This window comes from Berghia stephanieae, chromosome 11, assembly GCF_034508935.2.
Source record: "Berghia stephanieae isolate SIO BIC M18660-M18661 chromosome 11, UCSD_Bste_1.3, whole genome shotgun sequence".
In the NCBI taxonomy this organism is placed as follows: Eukaryota; Metazoa; Mollusca; class Gastropoda; order Nudibranchia; family Aeolidiidae; genus Berghia; species Berghia stephanieae.
The window spans coordinates 7,708,630-7,728,629 of NC_088370.1; the positions used below are offsets into that span (position 1 = coordinate 7,708,630).

General features: G+C 37.1%; 2 protein-coding genes and 1 pseudogene across 3 annotated transcripts in view; 2 read left to right on the forward strand and 1 right to left on the reverse strand.

Annotated features, from left to right (window-relative positions):
- Positions 1-8,547, forward strand: part of LOC144956253 (uncharacterized) — a 14,318-nt gene extending 5,771 nt beyond the window's left edge. The window contains exons 6-9 of the mRNA XM_078886689.1: positions 338-484; positions 3,258-3,436; positions 6,478-6,678; positions 7,470-8,547. Coding sequence (XP_078742815.1) covers positions 338-484; positions 3,258-3,436; positions 6,478-6,678; positions 7,470-7,545 — 603 coding nt within the window. The 3' untranslated portion in view covers positions 7,546-8,547. The remainder of the gene's footprint in view (positions 1-337; positions 485-3,257; positions 3,437-6,477; positions 6,679-7,469) is intronic.
- A 1,442-nt stretch (positions 8,548-9,989) lies between these two features.
- Positions 9,990-20,000, reverse strand: part of LOC144956318 (squalene synthase-like) — a 10,120-nt pseudogene continuing 109 nt past the window's right edge. The window contains exons 1-5 of the transcript XR_013641941.1: position 20,000; positions 15,488-15,611; positions 13,815-13,975; positions 13,030-13,182; positions 9,990-12,199 (exon numbers count right to left, since the gene is read on the reverse strand). The exon at position 20,000 is cut by the window's right edge and continues 109 nt beyond it. The product of XR_013641941.1 is annotated as a squalene synthase-like (transcript). The remainder of the gene's footprint in view (positions 12,200-13,029; positions 13,183-13,814; positions 13,976-15,487; positions 15,612-19,999) is intronic.
- LOC144956513 (uncharacterized) overlaps positions 18,260-20,000 on the forward strand; it is a 12,457-nt gene continuing 10,716 nt past the window's right edge. The window contains exon 1 of the mRNA XM_078887063.1: positions 18,260-18,366. The gene's annotated coding sequence lies outside the window, so the exon portion shown is untranslated. The remainder of the gene's footprint in view (positions 18,367-20,000) is intronic.

Below are 20,000 nucleotides of genomic sequence, written 5' to 3' on the forward strand. Positions count from 1 at the left end.
CAGACATCGGTGATCATAATACGCCATTCATCTCTCTGATCAGATAACGTCAGAAAACTAATATTATTCTTCTCTTTCTTTGTCACACAGCTGTTCAAACAATTCAAATATGTTTTTCTTGGTCTACCTTTACTCTTTTTACCTTCTATCTTTCCTGTGAGAGCAAGATGTTCAATACATTTATGTCGATTTAGGTGTCCTAAAAATTGCATTTGTCTTTTTCTTATTGTACGAATTAATAGCCTTTTAGTTTCAGCTTGCTCTAATACTTCTTCATGTGACATCAGACTAATGAATCCTATTCTTATTTCCCCCCAATCCCGCCATTCTTCCTCAGGAAAAAGTTGACAAGAGTAAACCGTGGGCCAGTGAAGAGTATGAGTTAACGATGCGTTACAATGAGACTGTGGATACGTATATCATGGTGTCAACGGGGAGAACCATCATTCACTTTGTCCCCCCAAGCAATTCTACCGAAGAACAGGTGAATTGTTTGTATTGACTCTAAAAACAAATATTAAAAAAATAGAGCTTTTATATATCGCAATATCCACTAAATGTGCTTAAAGCGCTTTACAAGAGGTCCCTGGTCAACAGCAACATTTAACATGTAGGACGGGACATGACGCCTGTTAGACGATATTACAAATTTTCGGACAAAGACAACACTGTTAACGGCCAGGTACTCATTTTACACCTGAGTACGGTGAGAGAATGTGAGTAAAGAGCCTTTCCCAAGGACTCAACTATGCGAGGCTCGAACCCAGGACCTTCCGATCCGAAAGCGAGTGTCATGCCACAAGACCACATAGCCGCACATATTGACTCTAGCCCTATCCTTATCAACTACAGGAAATTCGTTACGATGCAACCAACAACTTTCTCATCCGATTATTCTTGTTTCTCATAAACTTTGAAGGAAATGTGTTTATTATAGCCATAAAAACTTGACACTGTATTGTAAAGCTCGTTTTGCTAAACAATATAGATAGTTCGAAGATGACGTCACTCCGGTCTTTGTTTTTTTTTTTTTTGTTTTTTTTTTGTCATCCGCGTTTATGAGTAATGCTCACAGAACTGTATTAACCTGACTATAAACGTTCATGGATACACACAGTTTTGTGTGTTGGTCCGCTATATTTCCGGATGGCAATGTTATGAGCTTCTTAACCAAGCGCATACTATCTATAGATAGTATGCGCTTGGCTAAGAAGCTCATAACATTGCCATAGATAGTATGCGCTTGGTTAAGAAGCTCATAACATTGCCATCCGGAAGTATAACGGACCAACACACAAAACTGTATGTATCCATGAACGTTTATAGTCGGGTTAATACAGTTCAGTGAGCATAACTCATAAACGCGGATGGCAAAAAACAATAACAAAGGCCTGAGTGACGTCATCTTCGAACTATCTTTAATGCATAGAATGTAATTGTTAATCTTCGGTTTTAGTAAGAAACATCTATTTTTTGTGTTTGATGGATGTGAAGTTTTGGGGAAAATTATAAAACTGGCCAGTAAAGAGAGAGTTAAAGAAAAAGAACTTGACCTTTTATATAGGGCAATATCCACTTAACGTGCTCAAAGCGCTTTCCTACGGGTGCCTGACTAACAGCAACACTTAACATGTAGAATGAGACATGTCTCCTTTTGGGCGATATTACAATGTATTTTTCCAACAGATCCACTGCCAGGTACTCATTTTACACCTGAGTGGGCGAGAGAATGTGTAATGAGCCTTTTCCAACTATGTGCCAAGCGAGGCAGATACTCAGGACCTTCCGATCCGAAAGCGAGTGTCATACCACAAGACCACATAGCCGCACATATTATATAACAGGCGTCATGTCCCGTTCTAAATGTTACATGTTACTGTTGGTCAGGGACCCCTTGTAAAGCGCTTTGAACACGTTTAGTGGATATTGCGCTATATAAAAGCTCAAGTTTTTTTGTTTTTTCAATATCCCTTTTTGTAGAAACGGAACGAAGTTGACGTCACTCAGCTCTTTGTTATTGTTATTAGACAGCTATTTTAATGATTTGTTTTCACAAAATTCTATCTATCAGAATATAACCGTTCAACGTTAGTTTTGTACGTTGCATAGTACGGTAAATCTGGCTAGCGGATGTTGTGAGTTTTTTACCTAAACGCTTAGCATCACCAGTTGGATGATTAATGTTCGCTAAAGTCCTTCTAACCGTAGCCTTTGTAAACCTATAGCCTGGCAGGAGAACTTGTCTTTTGACGCCATATATTTATTATCGCACGTACTGGTGTGTTATTAGTACTGGTCCTCGATTTGTGCGGCTATGTGGTCGTGTTTTGACACTCGCTTTCGGATCGGAAGTTCATGGGGTTGAGCCTCGCTCGGGGTGTAATATTAGTACCTGACCGTTAACAGCGTTGTCTCAGTTCGAAAAAAAATGCAATATCGCCTAACAGGCGTCATGTCCCGTCCTACATGTTAAATGTTGCTGTTGGCCAGTGACTCCTTGTTAAGCGCTTTGAGCACGTTTAGTGGATATTGCGCTATATTAAAAAAGCTCAAGTTTAATAATTGTATTTTGACGAAAGCTTTTGGTCCTTGTTAGGCTATGCGTTTACGAAGTCTACGCTCTGACTGTAGCCATAGATAACTTATAGCCATCGTTAATTTATAGCCTGACCGTAGCCATCGATAACTTATAGCCATCGTTATGTTATATCGTGACCATTGCCATCGTTAACTTATAACCTGACCGTAGCCATCGTTAACTTATAGCCTGACCGTAGCCATCGTTTACTTATGGCCATCTTACAGCCTGACCGTAGCCATCGTTTTCTTCTTCTTCTTCTTCTTCTTCTTCTTCTTCTTCTTCTTCTTCTTCTTCTTCTTCTTCTTATTATTATTATAATTTTCTTATATATTTCATTATTATTATTATTATTATTATTATTATTATTTTATATTATTATTATTATTATTATTATTATTATTATTATTATTATTATTATATTATATTATTATTATTATTATATTATTATTATTATTATTATTATTATTATTATTATTATTATTATTATTATTATTATTATTATTATATATTATTATATTATTATTATTATTATTATTATTATTATTATTATATTATTATTATTATTATTATTATTGTTATTATTATTATTATTAGTTTAGTATTACTATTATTATTAGTATTATTATTGTTATTATTCGTTTTTGTTTTTTTAAATGTTTTTTCTTCTTTCCTTTAGAACTCCATGGCAGGCGTTTGTGTAGCCGTGAAAAGGAAGGCCGTCTTGCACGACACGGGATTGTGTAACCAGAGGAAGCGTAGTCTTCAACGATCCATCTTCAACAAGGGATTCAGCCATCTTCGAGCAGGAGTGATAGACTACATCATCCGTGTACAGCCCACATCCATGATAATGGTGTATGTTTTTCCTTTTGTCATGCAGGATTAGATCACGTTTATAATTTGGGTTATCCCGTTGCCATCGTTATGTTATAGCCTGATACTGAAATCCAAAAAGACTGGCAGTTTGACGTCATTTTTTTTGTTTTTTTGCACCGCTTAGTGAGTTGTCGTTAGTAGAGCTCATGGAAACATGTTATTTCATTGCTTGAACTATTGAATACAACTCACGATTTGTTTTCTTTTGTGGCAAAAGACTGGCATTTTGACGTCATTTTTTGATCAGTGTCAGGCTATAACTTTACGATGGCCACTGTTATCCCCCATGTGGTGTCCGGGGTCCTTCAACAGAGAGGGCGCAAGAATAGCTCAAAGCCAAGCCTTACCTTACCTTACCTTACCTTATCTGACCGGTGTAGCACGCCAGAATGACTCTATTGCCAAAAAGACTAGAGTTAAATTGGCGTACGCGAGACAGTCAGACGTCTGCGAGGCTAACTCTAGAGTGTGCCTCGCGTACGCCAATTTAACTTTAGAGTCTTTTTTTGGTAGAGTCATTCTCGCGTGGTACACCGGTGTTCCATCTCCCTACAGAGGTTGAATGTCATGAAACGCCATTCTTCACACTCACATGCCATTACCGAGCAGTTAATTATCTTTTTGCCCAGATTATTTATGCACGGTTGATGACTCGCGGTGTGAATTGTTATTTATTCCAGCCCTCTCATTGGAAAACCTATCATTTCTTAGTAAATACGTATTCGTTGAATAATGATTTGAACGCGTTGAATACAAAAATTATTCAACGATTGCAGACTATTTTCGCACATTTTATTGGTGTGAAATTAAGTGTAAAAGACAGCTGATTGGTAACTATAAATAGTCTTTTGGTGCGTATGAATACAAATCCAACGGTTTTAGTTTTGGGTCAAATTGTCATTCAAGCAGAAGAAGAAAGATACAAATTATGGTGAATAGAAGTACTACTACCATACCATTTGGTTACAAAATATCTAATAATCTTACTTGTAATACTTGTAGTACATGGAATCAACGTATTCTTTCATTTCTTTGTTTTTATTAAGCTCATTATAAGTTGATCGTGCAATAACACATACTCGCAAGCTCGTTGTGTTATTGGGCACGATAAAAATAACTCGTTTAATAAATACAAAGACATGAAAGAATCGTATATTCCTCGAATTGGAATGTCCAACGACAGACTAATGAATAAACCATCACGATCGACATATCTACATTATGGATGAGGCCCAATCAACTGGTTCCACTATTTTCTTACAGGAGCAAATTTCGTATAATGTAGATTGTGCATTTGGAATGAATCGGCTCGCCTGCAAAACACGTCAAAACATCATCATCATCATCATCACCATCATCATCATCATCATTATCATCATCATCATCATCATCATCATCATCATCATCATCATCATCATCATCATCATCATTGAGCTTTTAGCTTTTATATATATATATATATATATATATATATATATATATATATATATATATATATATAAAATATATATATATATATATATATATATATATATAGCGCAATATCCACTACACGTGCTTAAAGCGCTTTACAAGGCCAACAGCAACACTTAACATGTAGGACGGGACATACGCCTGTGAGACGATAGTTCAATTTTTTAGGACAGAGACAACGCTGTTAACGGCCAGGTACTCATTTTACACCTGAGTACGGTGAAAGAATGTGAGTCAAGAGCCTTCTCCAAGGACTCAACTATGCGCCGAGCGAGGCTCTAACCCAAGACCTTCCGATCCGACAGCGAGTGTCATACCCCAAGACCACATAGCCGCACATCATCATCATCATCATCATCATCATCATCATCATCATCATCACCATCATCGTCGTCGTCGTCGTCGTCATCATCATCATCATCATCATCATCATCATCAACTTCATAAGCAACATCACATCAGCATCATTATCAACATGCGCACCACTGTCATCTCCATCACCACCATTATCACCACAACCATCTTATCACCACCATTAGCACCACATCCATCGCATCACCACCATTAACACCACAACCATCGCATCACCACCATTAACACTACAACCATCGCATCACCACCATTAACACCACAACCATCGCATCACCACCATTAACACCACAACATGCATCACCACCATTACACACATCCTCGCATCACCACCATTACACTACAACCATCGCATCACACCATAACACCAACATCGCTTCACCACCATTAACACCACACCCATCGCATCACCACCATTAACACCACATCCATCGCTTCACCACCATTAACACCACATCCATCGCATCACCACCATTAACACCACAACCATCGCTTCACCACCATTAACACCACGACCATCGCATCACCACCATTAACACTACAACCATCGCATCCCCACCATTAACACCACAACCATCGCATCACCACCATTAACACTACAACCATCGCTTCACCAACATTAACACCACAACCATCGCATCACCACCATTAACACCACAACCATCGCTTCACCACCATTAACACCACATCCATCGCATCACCACCATTAACACCACAACCATCGCTTCACCACCATTAACACCACAACCATCGCATCACCACCATTAACACCACAACCATCGCATCACCACCATTAACACCACAACCATCGCATCACCACCATTAACACCACAACCATCGCATCACCACCATTAACACCACAACCATCGCTTCACCACCATTAACACCACACCCATCGCATCACCACCATTAACACCACAACCATCTTATCACCACCATTAACACCACAAGCATCACATCACCACAATTAGCACCACAACCATCGCATCACCACCATTAACACCACAACCATCGCATCACCAACATTAACACCACAACCATCGCATCACCACCATTAACACCACAACCATCGCTTCACCACCATTAACACCACATCCATCGCATCACCACCATTAACACCACAACCATCGCTTCACCACTCCCACAATCATCTATCATCTTATCACCCTGGTCCGCAGCCCAGCACCTGTACACAAGAGGTGTAAGGCCATCAAAAGCTCCCGACGGTCGTGTAGGAATTCATGGAATCCAGCCATTGCTGCTTGCTTTGCCATTATCGGCCACACCGACATCCGCTACTGTTTGGACAAAAACAGGCTGGATGTTCTAGATGTCTTCCAGGAATGTATGAAAGCACAGTGTGGAATGGGATTTTCTAGGTAAATATGCTGTCCTATTTCGTCAAAGTGATTGGAAGCTGCTAAAAGCTCTAGACTGTTTTTAAAAATGCCCTTTCGCTACGACATCATGCATAAGATACCGTAGCTAGGCATTCCATGAACGAATATAGATAATCCATCAAACAAGATATCTGATGTCAACAGGAACCACCCATGTTGTCCAATTGAGCAAATTGTGGGTTAAGCAAAAAAAAAAAGAAGAAAAAATAAAAATAAAAAGGAACCCGGGACCCTCCGAGTCACAGTGCAACGGCTTAACCACTCGGCCACTTCGTCTCCTTAACAGTGTGGACTGTTAAGAGCGTAATAAACAAAATTGAATAGAACAGAAACACGAAACGTTTTGGGCTCAATCCCATTCTTTAACCAATGTATTTATGTTTGTAATGGATTTGTTATATTGGCTGAAGAATGGTTTTGGGCCCGAAGCGTTCCGTGTTTGACATTTCGTTCTTGTATATACCTTAAGATTTTTATATAACGGACTATTTACTAAACCTGCTCAAAGCGCATAACAATAGTGTCCCTAGTCAACAGCAGCATTTAACATGTAGGACGAGGCATGACGCCTGTTATGTGATATTGCAATTTATTTCTGACAGAGACAACGCTTCTAGAATCTGTGAACTGTAAACAGTAATCAACAGAAATGAATAGAACAGCTTCAAAAAAAAATCCTTTTCTTCACTCATCCTTCCCTCCCTCCCCACCCCCTCCCCTTCCCCTCTCGCCCACCTTTACCCCCCTCCTCCACCTCCCCCACTTTTCAGCTGTTCCTTCATCAAGTCCCAGGAGGTGAAGGAGTGCATCAATGTCCAACCAGATTGTAGCAATCTCTACCACTAAATCCCGTCTCATTCAACTGAAGAGGAAATGTACAAAAGTGCGACCGTCTCATGGAATATATCATGACTAGAACAACTCGTTGCTGAAATATGAATCTATAACCACAAATTTAAACAGTAATAAACGAAAATGACTATCACAACTTCAAAAAAGGTGAATTTACAGGTTAAAATGTTAACGTTTGGTCAAGGTTTATGCTTTATTGAGGAGAATTTACAGTAAATGTTAACACTTGGTCAAGGTTTATGCTTTAATGAGGAGAATTTACAGGCACAAATGTAAACACTTGGTCCTGGTTTATACTTTATTGAGGAAAATTTACAGGCACCAATGTTAATACTTGGTCAAGTTTTATGCTTTACAGAGGAGAATAATATACAGACACACATGTTAACACTTGGTCAAGGCTTATGCTTTCTTGTTAATATTTGGATAGTTTATTGAGGAGAATTTATTGGCAAAATGTTTACGTTTGGATGGTTTATTAATGAGAAAATATTGGGAAAATATTAACATTTGGATACTTTATTGAGAATTCATTGGAAAAATGTTAACATTTGGAGGTTTTATTTATTGTTTCGTGTTTATTAACCAGCTAACTGCCGTACTATGAACAGAAAGGCACCACATATTTAAAATTTGGCCAGAAAACACATCCTTCAAATATCCATCGATTTAAATAACTCTCATCTTGGCAAAAACTCTCAAACCTGGGACTTCGGCGAAGTCTTCTGTTAGTCCAATGATTTTGAGGGTTTATGCCATTTACATTCTTCATCGATATTTGAAGGTAGAGTTTTCCGGCCAAAATTTTCCAGAGCTTTGCATTTGACTGGTTGATTATAATTTAATTTTAGCTCACCTCTCTGTAGAAAAATATTGCAAAGTCTTTCCAAAAGTTTCTACAGAGATGACCTACAAAATATCTGGCATTTAGTAATGTATTTACGTCTTTCTTTTTTTTTTTTTGTTGTTGACTGAAGAAGGGTTTTGAGCCCGAAACGTTCCGTGTTTTGGTATTTTTTTTTTTTTTTGAAGCTGTTCTATTCATTTTTGTTTAGAACTTTTACAGTCCACAGCCTTGTCCAAACGCGACTGTCATCCCACAAGACAACACATATGTGACCCTCCGTCTCAAATCGGTATTATGTCGGGATAATTCAGACCCCAAAAAGTGAATTTAGAGATAGAATGATGAGAAACTGCACCTTTGAAGTTTTTGTAAAGCAAGAAATAGTATTTATACTCCCGCATGACGTAGAGAAATTAAACCCAAGTTTGATATTGGTGGCTATACATTCAATTTCCCTCACAGAGTGGACCCCAACATAATACCGCTTTGAGACGGTGGGTCACATATATTATATACACAGACACATTACATATTAGAACTGGGATGGTTCAACACAATATCATCTTCTGTGTTCCACTTTGTTATTTTATCATCCATTTGATATCACAAATTATACAAACCGCAGAGAATTGTCGCGGGGCGAAAGGAGAAAAATAACACACAAAAACAAAAAAAGCAAAAATACTTCGAGCATTTTGAATATTTTTTAAAACTTTGAGCCCTTTGAAAAACAAAAAACAAAAAAAAAAAACAAAAACAAACTCACAAATTAAAAAACAACAACAACAACAAACAAACAAACAAAAAAACATTAAAAAACTAGGGCAATCACTATTGAAGAAAGACATTTATTATGAGAAATGAAACAGAATAATGAAAAAGGACAACGTGAAGCTGCATTGAAAGACTGTGACTTCACAGTACAAGAAAATTTATTTTTACATATCGATCTATTGCTAGAATGTTTCATCGAATGTAAACAACAAATTTTAGGATAAAATATATCAGTGGCGGCAAGCATTATGTGGGGTTGGCACTATCTTATCGTATCTGACCGTAGCCATCGTTAACTTATAGATAGTTCGAAGATGGCGTCACTCATGTCTTTGTTATTGTTTTTTGCCATCCGCGTTTATGAGTATTTCTCACTAAACTGTATTAACCATACTATAACCTTCAAGGTTACACACAGTTTTGTGTGTTGGCCAGTTTTACTTCCGGATGGCAATGTTGTGAACTTCTTAGCCAAGTGCATACTATCTATAGATAGAATGTGCTTGGCCAAGGAGTTCACAACATTGCCATCCGGAAGTATAACGGACCTACACACAAACTCTGTGTAACCATGAACTTTTATAGTCTGGTTAATACAGTTTAGTGAGAATTACTCACAAACGCGGATGGCAAAAGCAATAACAAAGGCCTGAGTGACGTCATCTTCGAACTATCTATAGATAGTATGCGCTTGTCTAAGAAACTTATAACATTGCCATCCGGAAGTATAACGGACCAACACACAAAACTGTGTGTATCCATGAACGTTTATAGTCAGGTTAATACAGTTCAGTGAGCATTACTCATAAACGCGGATGGCAAAAAACAATAACAAAGACCTGAGTGACGTCATCTTCGAACTATCTATAGATAGACGAAGTTGAGGTCACTCAGGTCTTTGTTATTCTTTTTTACCATCCATGTTTATGAGTAATTCTCACTCAACAGTATTAACCAGACTATTAACGTTTAAAGTTACACATAGTTTTGTGTATTGGTTTTTATATTTCCGGATGGCAGTGTTGCGAGTTTCTTAGTCAAGCGCACAGCATCTATATTTGACCGTCGCCTTCTTAAACATATGGCCTCATACTGACACCAAAAAATCGTCATATAGATAGAACTAAGATGACCTCACTCAAGCCTTTGTTATTGTATTTTGCCATCCGCTTTTGTGAGTGATTCTCACTAAACTGTATCAACCACACTATAAAAAGTTCATGGTTACACACTTATTTGTGGGTTGGTCCGTTATACTTCCGGATGGCAATGTTATGAGCTTCTTAGCCAAGCGCATACTATCTATAAAAAGACAAAATCACGGGGAAAATACCTTAATTGTCAGTTGTAATCAACAGATCAACAAATAGATAGTATGTGCTTGGCAAAGAAGTTCACAACATTGCCATCCGGAAGTATAACGAACACACACAAAACGGTGTGTATCCATGAACGTTTATAGTCAGGTTAATACAGTTTAGTGAGCATTACTCATAAACGAGGATGACAAAAAAACAATAACAAAGACCTGAGTGACGTCATCTTCGAACTATCTATAGATATTATGCAGATGACGTCACTCAGGCCTTTGCTATTGTTTTTGCCATCCGCGTTTGTGAGTTGTTCTCACTAAACTGTATTAACCAGACTATAAAAGTTCATGGTTACACAGAGTTTGTGTGTTGGTTCGTTATACTTCCGGATGGCAATGTTGTGAACTCCTTGGCCAAGCGCATTCTATCTATCGGCAGGTTAATACAGTTTAGTGAGAATTACTCATAAAAACAGATGACAAAAAACAATAACAAAGACCCGAGTGACATCAACTTCGAACTATCTCTAGATATAACGAAATTGACGTCACTAAGTTCTTTGTTATTGTTTTTTTAAGCCAGCCATTTTATGAGTAGTTCTCACTGTATTGTATAACCAAACTACCAACGTTGAAGGTTATACATTGTGCTGTGTTTTTCGTTTGATCCGGCTGGTGGATCATATGGCTTTTAAAACTAAATACGTAACATCAATAGAATAATTTGTTTCCTTGAGCACTTCAATATAAAAACAACTCACTTTTCACTTTTGTTTGGTTATTGTAGTCTTCTTTTGTGACGTCATTTGTTTTGGTCAGCACCAGGCACAAATTTACGAAAGAGAATATTTTTATATTATATTAAAATGTCGTCAAAACATTGCAAATAAAATTACTCTAGGTTTATTTTAAAACAGTATGCTAAATCAGTATATCCACTCATTTTTGTTTTATTGAAAAAGAAACAACTATTTGATTGCCAAGCCACTGTCCACAGAAAACCGCAGATGCATTTCAAAGCACAACGCCCAGGATCGATATGTATCTCAAAACTTGTTGTTATAAAAGGCATGTAAACGTCAAAAAATGTTTATATTAGGGAATTCAGACATCATTCAAACAACTTTGCTCTTTTAACAAACATTGCCAAAGTCTTGCAAGTTTACGGCTGTAAAAATAGTAAAATCCCTATGATTTATATTGATATTTCCATAAATTTTGTTTCCATAATAACGACTATTGTATTATCAAATGCAAACTTTATCCACGTCCCAAATAAAACAAAAGGCATAATTCAAACCACTTTGAGTCGTTCAATATTGATATATTGCAAAATGTTGATTTCATAAAGGCACTGTTTGATTGTCAGTCTTTATCAACTTCCCAAATATAAAACAAAAGGCATAAATTCCAAATTGACATATCTCTAAATTTTGTTTCCCTAAAAAGCAGCACAATTTGATTGTCAAACGACTTGCCCAACTAAAACTAAAATCTAAATAATTATTGCGTCATATTCTCATACACCTGAGATATCTGATTCCAGTAATTGTATCCTACTGCTGACGTCATGAGCCCCATACTGACGTAGATGGGTGGGTAGATGTTGGTGTTTTTGTACTCCAATGTAGTTCCCTCGCAGGCTTTCAGTGCCCTGTGGCAGTGGCCCGGGTTTCGGCACTTGATGGATCACCCTCTGGGATGCGATCATGGATCTGAAAACATTAACATTTTAGCATGTATTATATTTGAAGGCTGGTTTTCCAAAACCCGTTAAGTCGATTTTTCTACTTTTTGAGATTTTCCATCCATGAGATAAATTAAAACGTAAATATTATTTTAAGCATCAAATGGCACAAGAATTTCCTTAAATTTGTGTGAATTTGAAGTTGAAATATGATAAAATAATAGACCGAATGAGAAATTGTAGCGGAAAGCATTGTCAATATCTCAAAATGGAAGAAGCGGAGTGAGGGAAAATAACTCTTCATTTGCTGAGTTATTCAACATGATTCATTAAATTTCAAAGGGCCATAACTCGATAAGCAATAAACTTTTTGTCACTTATCTCAAACGGATAATTCAAACAATGATACATTATGTTCACGACCAGTACATTTTGTAAGTGTTCAGGAAAAAGAAGAAGAAGAAGAAGAAGAAGAAGAAGAAGAAGAAGAAGAAGAAGAAGAAGAAGAAGAAGAAGAAGAAGAAGAAGAAGAAGAAGAAGAAGAAGAAGAAGAAGAAGAAGAAGAAGAAGAAGAAGAAGAAAAGAAGAAGAAGAAGAAGAAAAAGAAGAAGGAGAAGAAGAAGAAGAAGAAAAAGAAGAAGGAGAAGGAGAAGGAGGAGGAGGAGGAAGGGGGGGGGGGGGGAGAAGGAGGAGGAGGAGGACAAGGAGGAGGAAGATGAAGAAGAAAAAAGAGGAATGAGAAATATATATGAAATGATGATAATGATGATGATGATGATGATGATGATGATGATGATGATGATGATGATGATGATGATGATGACAATGACGACGATGACAATATCTCAACCCACTCACCTCCAATAGATAATGCCTCATGATACTTTTCACCTTTTCCAATGTATCACAGTTCAACATCATCCTCACTGCTTCCCCTTTTCTTATCTTGACGACGGAAGTAAACACTTTGGGGTTGTTATAGCAACGTTCAAGGGTTGCTATGGCCATCACCTAAAGAAAAATAGAAATGTTTTCCTCATCATTCATTATCATGTATAAGATCCGAATGGGTCTTATGTCAAATATCTAGAAATAATCAACGTGAATATTCTTGCAGGTCTGATAACCGATCGCAATAGGGAAGAAAAGTCGTGCCATCAAACCCTCCACTCTTTTGGTTCCTTAATCCTTGGAAGTGTGTATGTAATGTGACCGGCCCTTCGGAGTACCAATAATGAATAGGTTACATAAAGGTGGCATAACTATTTCAGTAGCAGGATGTATAGGCAGATTATTGGGATTACAGGACGTAGAAGAGCGAGGATGGATGATCTTTATAGACGACCAGCATTTATTTAGACTAGAAAATAAGATGCCATCACTCTGAAACCAGAAGATCAATTGCACAATGTTTGTATCCAGTCCTCCGGAAGAGTGGTTTTACACTTCCAATGAGATAGGAATCACCTTTTTGACATCACGCTTTTCTTCCTTATTATGGATTGAATTTAACATTATTTTTTTGTAATAGAGAATAAGTTCCGTTCTTTACATTAATGGGCCCATAAAACTTTTGGTTATCAGACCTGCAGATAAGTTTACGTTGGTATGTAGGGAATATATATCAGTACAGAAGGTATTACCTGTGGGATAGCGATGTAGTTGAATACAGTCTGGTTTTTGAGTCGACTCATGAATAAAATGGAGTCGGGGACAAGCTCTATAGCGTTGAGACACTGCACGGCCTTGACCTTGTTGCGGGGTTGGCCATTTCGCCGATATTGTTTACATACTTGCTCCAGATCTAAGGTGGACGGAGATAAAAATAGAATATATTATTAGAGAGGGTTTAAGGGGAGATAATTGTATTTTTCAAAAATCGATTTGAAAAATAATTGTGTAAAAGCAATGCCAGACAAAGCAAGAAAGAAAAACGCAAGCAAAAAAAAAAATAACAAAAATAAAAATAAACAGAGAACCCACCCCCCCCCCCCCAAAAGAGTCTTCATCGACCGGGGATCAAACCTCAGGCCTCCTAATTACCAGTGACTCCCTCATAACTTCCCAATTTAATATTTTCAATAAATGTAGTAAAGTGTGCTGCTTAAAACGGCGCGGCTATGACACTCGCCTTTGGTCCAGGTTTTGGCCGCGTTCTACGCTGCGCATGGTTTTGTCCTTGGAAAAGGTGCTTTACTCATTCTGTCATAGTATTCAGGTGTTGAATGAGTACCTGGTCGTGAACAGCGTTGCCTTTGTCGGGCACTGTGGAGGGACAGAGGAGAAGTGGAAGACAGAAAAAAAAACGACAAAAAACTATGGCATGACATCAAAGAGTGGACATGCCTGGATCTCAATAGCCTTCTGGAAAAGGCAATGGACGTGACGAATGGTGTAAGGTTGTGAAGTCTGCATCCCGCATGTTTCATCCCCCCCCCCCCCCCCCCCCCCCCCCCCCCAACCCCACCGGCGATCAGCTGGTCAACGAATGAGAGCGAGTAAACCGTTCATAAACCAAGGGAAGCTATTCATACAAGCGATCTGCATTGAAAGTTTAACAGGGTTGTCTCTCTTCGATAAAATGACAGGCGTGTTTCAAAACCTATTTATTTGTGGATAGCAGCATGTCGATTAAGCTGGTTGTTAAATTTGTTTGACAATACGAATCAAATCAGAAATGTTATTTCTTGTGGATCGAACCGGGACGCACTGATCACAAGCCACATATCCAACCACTTGACCATAAAGCCAAATAATGATGATGACAATAGTGATAATTATGACGATCTTGGTGGTGGTGGTGATAATGGTGATGCTGCTGCTGCTGATGATGATGATGATGATAATGATGATGGTGATGATGATGATGATGATGATGATGATGATGATGATGTTGGTGATGATGATGACGATGATAATAATGATGATGATGATGATGATGATGATGATGATGATGATGATGATTGTTGGATATATATATCAAGGATTTAGGGACCTAACCGTGTAGATACCTTTGTTTTATTTTATTACTTGGAATTACTTCCCATTAGCTTCCCAATTAGTCATTATTAGAACTCTTTTGTTTGTAATGTTTAGTTACGTTAGATGTTTTTTTACACAGTAAGTTTCGTTTTGTTTAAGAACCACGAGATACACCTTGAGTTTGAGTAGACTGAATAAAATCTGTATTTGTAAAGAAAGACTGATATGTTTGGTGATTACATTTTTCTACAATGATGATGATGATGATGATGATGATGATGATGATGATGATGATGATGATGATGATCTGAAACTCCCATAAATCACTCAAAACTTTTGGCCAGAAGATTCGTCCTTCATAGAAATCATCCAAAAAATCCCTGATGATGTTGGTTTTCTGTAGATCTAGAACCGTAGAACCGTAGCCATCGTTACGATAGAACCCACTGCCACTAGGACTGGTAGTTTGACGTCAATTTTTAGGTTTGTGAAGTGTCTAGTGAATTGTCGTTAGTAGAGTTTCAATCTCTAAATCCACGTATTAAGCAAGATACAGCCACAAACCAGAAAAAAGTAGAAAAAGCGTCCCATATTTTCTTTTCTCTTTGTGGGTCATCCAAATAAATGACACCTTTGAAACTGCATAACTTTAAAAAAAATTTTGAATGGATTTTTAAAATTCAAAAAGAGATAACTGGGGCTTTGATTTAAATACAAAACTTCAAAGTCAGTGCTAATTTTGTTTTGCACGAGACTCATTTATATACTTAAATTATTATTGATGGTTACTATGTTATTTTGTTTCCTGAATTTGTTTTGTTTATTTTTGTTCTATATTACTATGGTGTCCAGTTAGGGTTATTTATTTTCCCCCCACTTATTTGTCTATTTATATTGTTCGGATTATTTATTTATTATATTCATATATATATATATATATATATATATATATATATATATATATATATATATATATATATATATATAATCCTCACCTTATTTCTCCATTTCCTCCAACAACGTCGTTTCATCCATTCGTTGGTATTTTGATGAGTTCTACAGGGAAGTACTCTGTATAGTTTAGTATATATATTCATATATATATATATATATATATATATATATATATATAATAATATATATATATATATATATATATATATATATATATATACATTATCCTCACCTAATTTCTCCATTCCCTCCTAAATCGTTGTTTTAATTACTTTTGTTAATTTCCTTTGGTTAATTATTGACTTTACACCTGTATTGATTGGAAATCCTGTATAAACGTATAATATGTCATAATGGCGATTGCCTGAACTAAATCTTTGAATTGCTAAACGTGCACTAAGGAATGCGTTATGACCCCCGGCTCTATATTGCCGTATTCTGGAAAAACCCATATTTTAAATTTTGGCCAGAAAACTCGTCCTTCAAATATCGACAGATATAAATGACCCTCATCTTGGCTAAAACTCTCAAACTTGAGACTTTGCCAAGTCTTCCTTAATTCCTAGTTTTGAGATACTTTGTCAAGATGAGGGTCATTTAAATCGATGGATATTGAAAGGACGACTCTTATGGCCAAATGTTAAAATAAACGTTTTTTCAGTGTACGGCAATATAGGACAACCTAAAACGAGTTCAAATCAAAACGCTCGTCAGTAGTATGAAGTAGGCCGAAATTTAAACAGTGCACAGCCTAACTCTTAAAAGAAAAACGTATTTAAAGATTTGGCCAGAAAACACGACCCTCAAACATCGATCAATTTAAATAAACCCGCATCTTGGCAAAAACTCTCAAACCTGGGACTGAAGGAAAACTTCGTGAAGTCACCGGGTTGTGAATGTTTTCCAAGATGAGGGTCATCTAAATCGATCGATCTTTGAAGGACGAGTTTTCTGGCCAAGTTTTTAAATATGGGGTTTTTTTATACCCAGAGTACAGCATTTAACTGGTTAATGATTGATGAATGGGATTCAAGTCTTAATCAATTTTTATTCATGGCTTACTTCAAAGGCACGCAAATCATGATGATCATAAAATCAGTCAACCGTGAAATTTGATATCGCTCAATTATCGTAACCAGCCGTATCAAAGACGTTATAGTGTATGGTGGTCTGTGATAAGGATTCCAAAATCTTAGAACCGAAAGCACGTGCCCAAATCAATATAGTTTTTGAAAGTAATGTATTAATGGGAGCAGCGCAGCTAAGCGGTACGGTATTCATTGAGTAGGATCACTCGTCGCTGCGTTGTGTGGTCTTGAGCAAGTCACCTCGTCCTAGCTCAATTTGTGGCACTGCACTGCGGCTGACGCCTTGGGTTATTCCAGTCTTCCCTTGGAATTGACCCTAGAGACGAATTGAGGAAATTTTATTAAATTTATTTTATTTCATTGTTTTTTTTTTTCCGTAGTTGTCTGAAGAACGGTTTTGAGCTCGAGACGTTCCCTATTTGGTATTTTGTTCTTTTAGACAGGTACGGTTATGTGGTCTTGTGGTATGACACTCTTCTTTGGATCAGAAGGTCGTGGGCTCGAGTCCTGCTCTTAGCGCGCATAGTTGAGTAATTATGGGCTCATTGTTGTAATGGAAATCTCAAAAAATGAAGCAAAATATTGTCCATTGCAACAATGTTAAACTAGGCCCATAAGTGGGTTCGGATGTCAGACCTGCATATATAGACACCTCGCTTAAAGGCAATGAAAGCAATATTATATGTATGACTAATGAGATTATCTACAAACATTAACACAATTTTCAATCCGATTGGAATAAATTGAGCATGCATTTTTAAATCATGGAATTAGGACGGTAGAAGTGGGCCTCTCACTTGTCCATAATTTGAGAGCAATATCTTGTTATAAACAAATAGGGAGGCAGTGGTAGTGGAGTTACGTATCCATAATTTGAGCAGCAATATATCTTGTTATAAACAAATAGGGAGGCAGTGGTAGTGGAGTTACGTATCCATAATTTGAGAAGCAATATATCTTGTTATAAACAAATAGGGAGGCAGTGGTAGTGGAGTTACGTATCCATAATTTGAGAAGCAATATATCTTGTTATAAACAAATAGGGAAGCAGTGATAGTGGAGTTACGTGTCCATAATTTGAGAGCAATATCTTGTTATAAACAAATAGGGAGGCAGTGGTAGTGGAGTTACGTATCCATAATTTGAGCAGCAAAACGCTTTGTTTTTTTAAGTGAGTGGTTTAATTAAACTTATAACTCGATCACATTACCTTTGTCATTCGCTCGGACAATCTAAAGGGGCGTGGTTATGGTCCCTTCCATTTCAAGTTTACTGTTTTTTTGGACTTTTCTGGACATTTTTCCTCAAGTTGAAAATTCGTTTCTCTCTCTCTCTCTCTCTCTCTCTCTCTCTCTCTCTCTCTCTCTCATCCTATTGATGTTATGCGTCTAGTTAAGATATTTACAATATCCCCCAGCCAGATTTAACTTACCAACAGATATTTTGTGTTTAACCTTTGAGATTTATAGTCTGATAGAATTAATTCAGTGAAAACTAGTACTAATATGTATGCGGTTTAAAATTATATCAAAGAGCCGAGGGACGTCAACATTGTTCCTTCTATAGTTATACAGGTAAAAGTTTGTGACGGCTAAGTTTGCTGTTTAAGGATCGGAAATGCCTAGTTTGGGCCTCCTCATATTACCTATAATATTTTAAAGATTTATATCTTACTCTCGGGACTTTATGGAACACTTCACTATTTTAATTTCTGCCACCAAGACACCGGAGCTTCTATATGGCATAACATTATCATCATCTCAACACGATTGCATAAGTTACGTAATATGTATATCATCATATTCTCATTTGTAATCCGTTTATAAGAATACTCATTTTATTAATTATCATATTTCTAGCTGGGTGACAAAGACAGAGAAGAGCAATATTAGTTTTCTGAGGTTATCTGATCAGAGAGAAGAATGGCGTACCATAATCACCGATGTCTGGCACGGTCTTGGTACCTACTTGAAAAGAAGAAGAAGAAGAAGAAGAAGAAGAAGAAGAGAAGAAGAAGAGAAGAAGAAGAAGAAGAAGAAGAAGAAGAGAAGAAGAAGAAGAAGAAGAAGAAGAAGAAAGAAGAAAGAAGAAAGAAGAAGAAGAAGAAGAAGAAGAAGAAGAAGAAGAAGAATCATCTTTAACCAACTCGTCATTTATTCTTTTTAAAAAAAGAGTAACTAGTAAATTCTGGAGGCCTTATTTGTCACATCTTTATTTTATAAATGTAATCGAGTTAGCTCTTGAGCACTCATTAGACCATGAGCAATATATTAACCCAGTTTATTTTAATGTCATAGGCTTTCATTTCTTATCTTTGGATAGATATGCCTTGATCGCCGGCCACCATTGTCCCTACACAATTAATGGTAATTTTTTTAATGGGCTTTTATATAGCGCAATATCCACCTTGACCAACAGCAACACGTAACATGTAGAATGGGACGCCTATCAGGCAAGATAACAATTGTTTCTGGACAGAGACAACGCTGTTAACGGCCAGGTACTCATTTTACACAATGGAGACAATGTGAGTAAAGAGCCTTTTCCAAGGACCCAACTATGCGCCGAGCGAGGCTCGAACTCATGACTTTCCGATCCGAAAGCGAGTGTCATACCAATTGACCACATAGCCGCAAATAATACGTACCACCAGATCTATATCAACAAGATAAAAATTCAAAATTCTAAATCCGTCTTTAATACTATTTCCAAAGGGGTGAAATAAGGTATTTTTAAAAATGAAACAATTTCATACAAAGGATGAAATAAATAAATCTGGCTTAACCCTTATATTTATTCTCCACC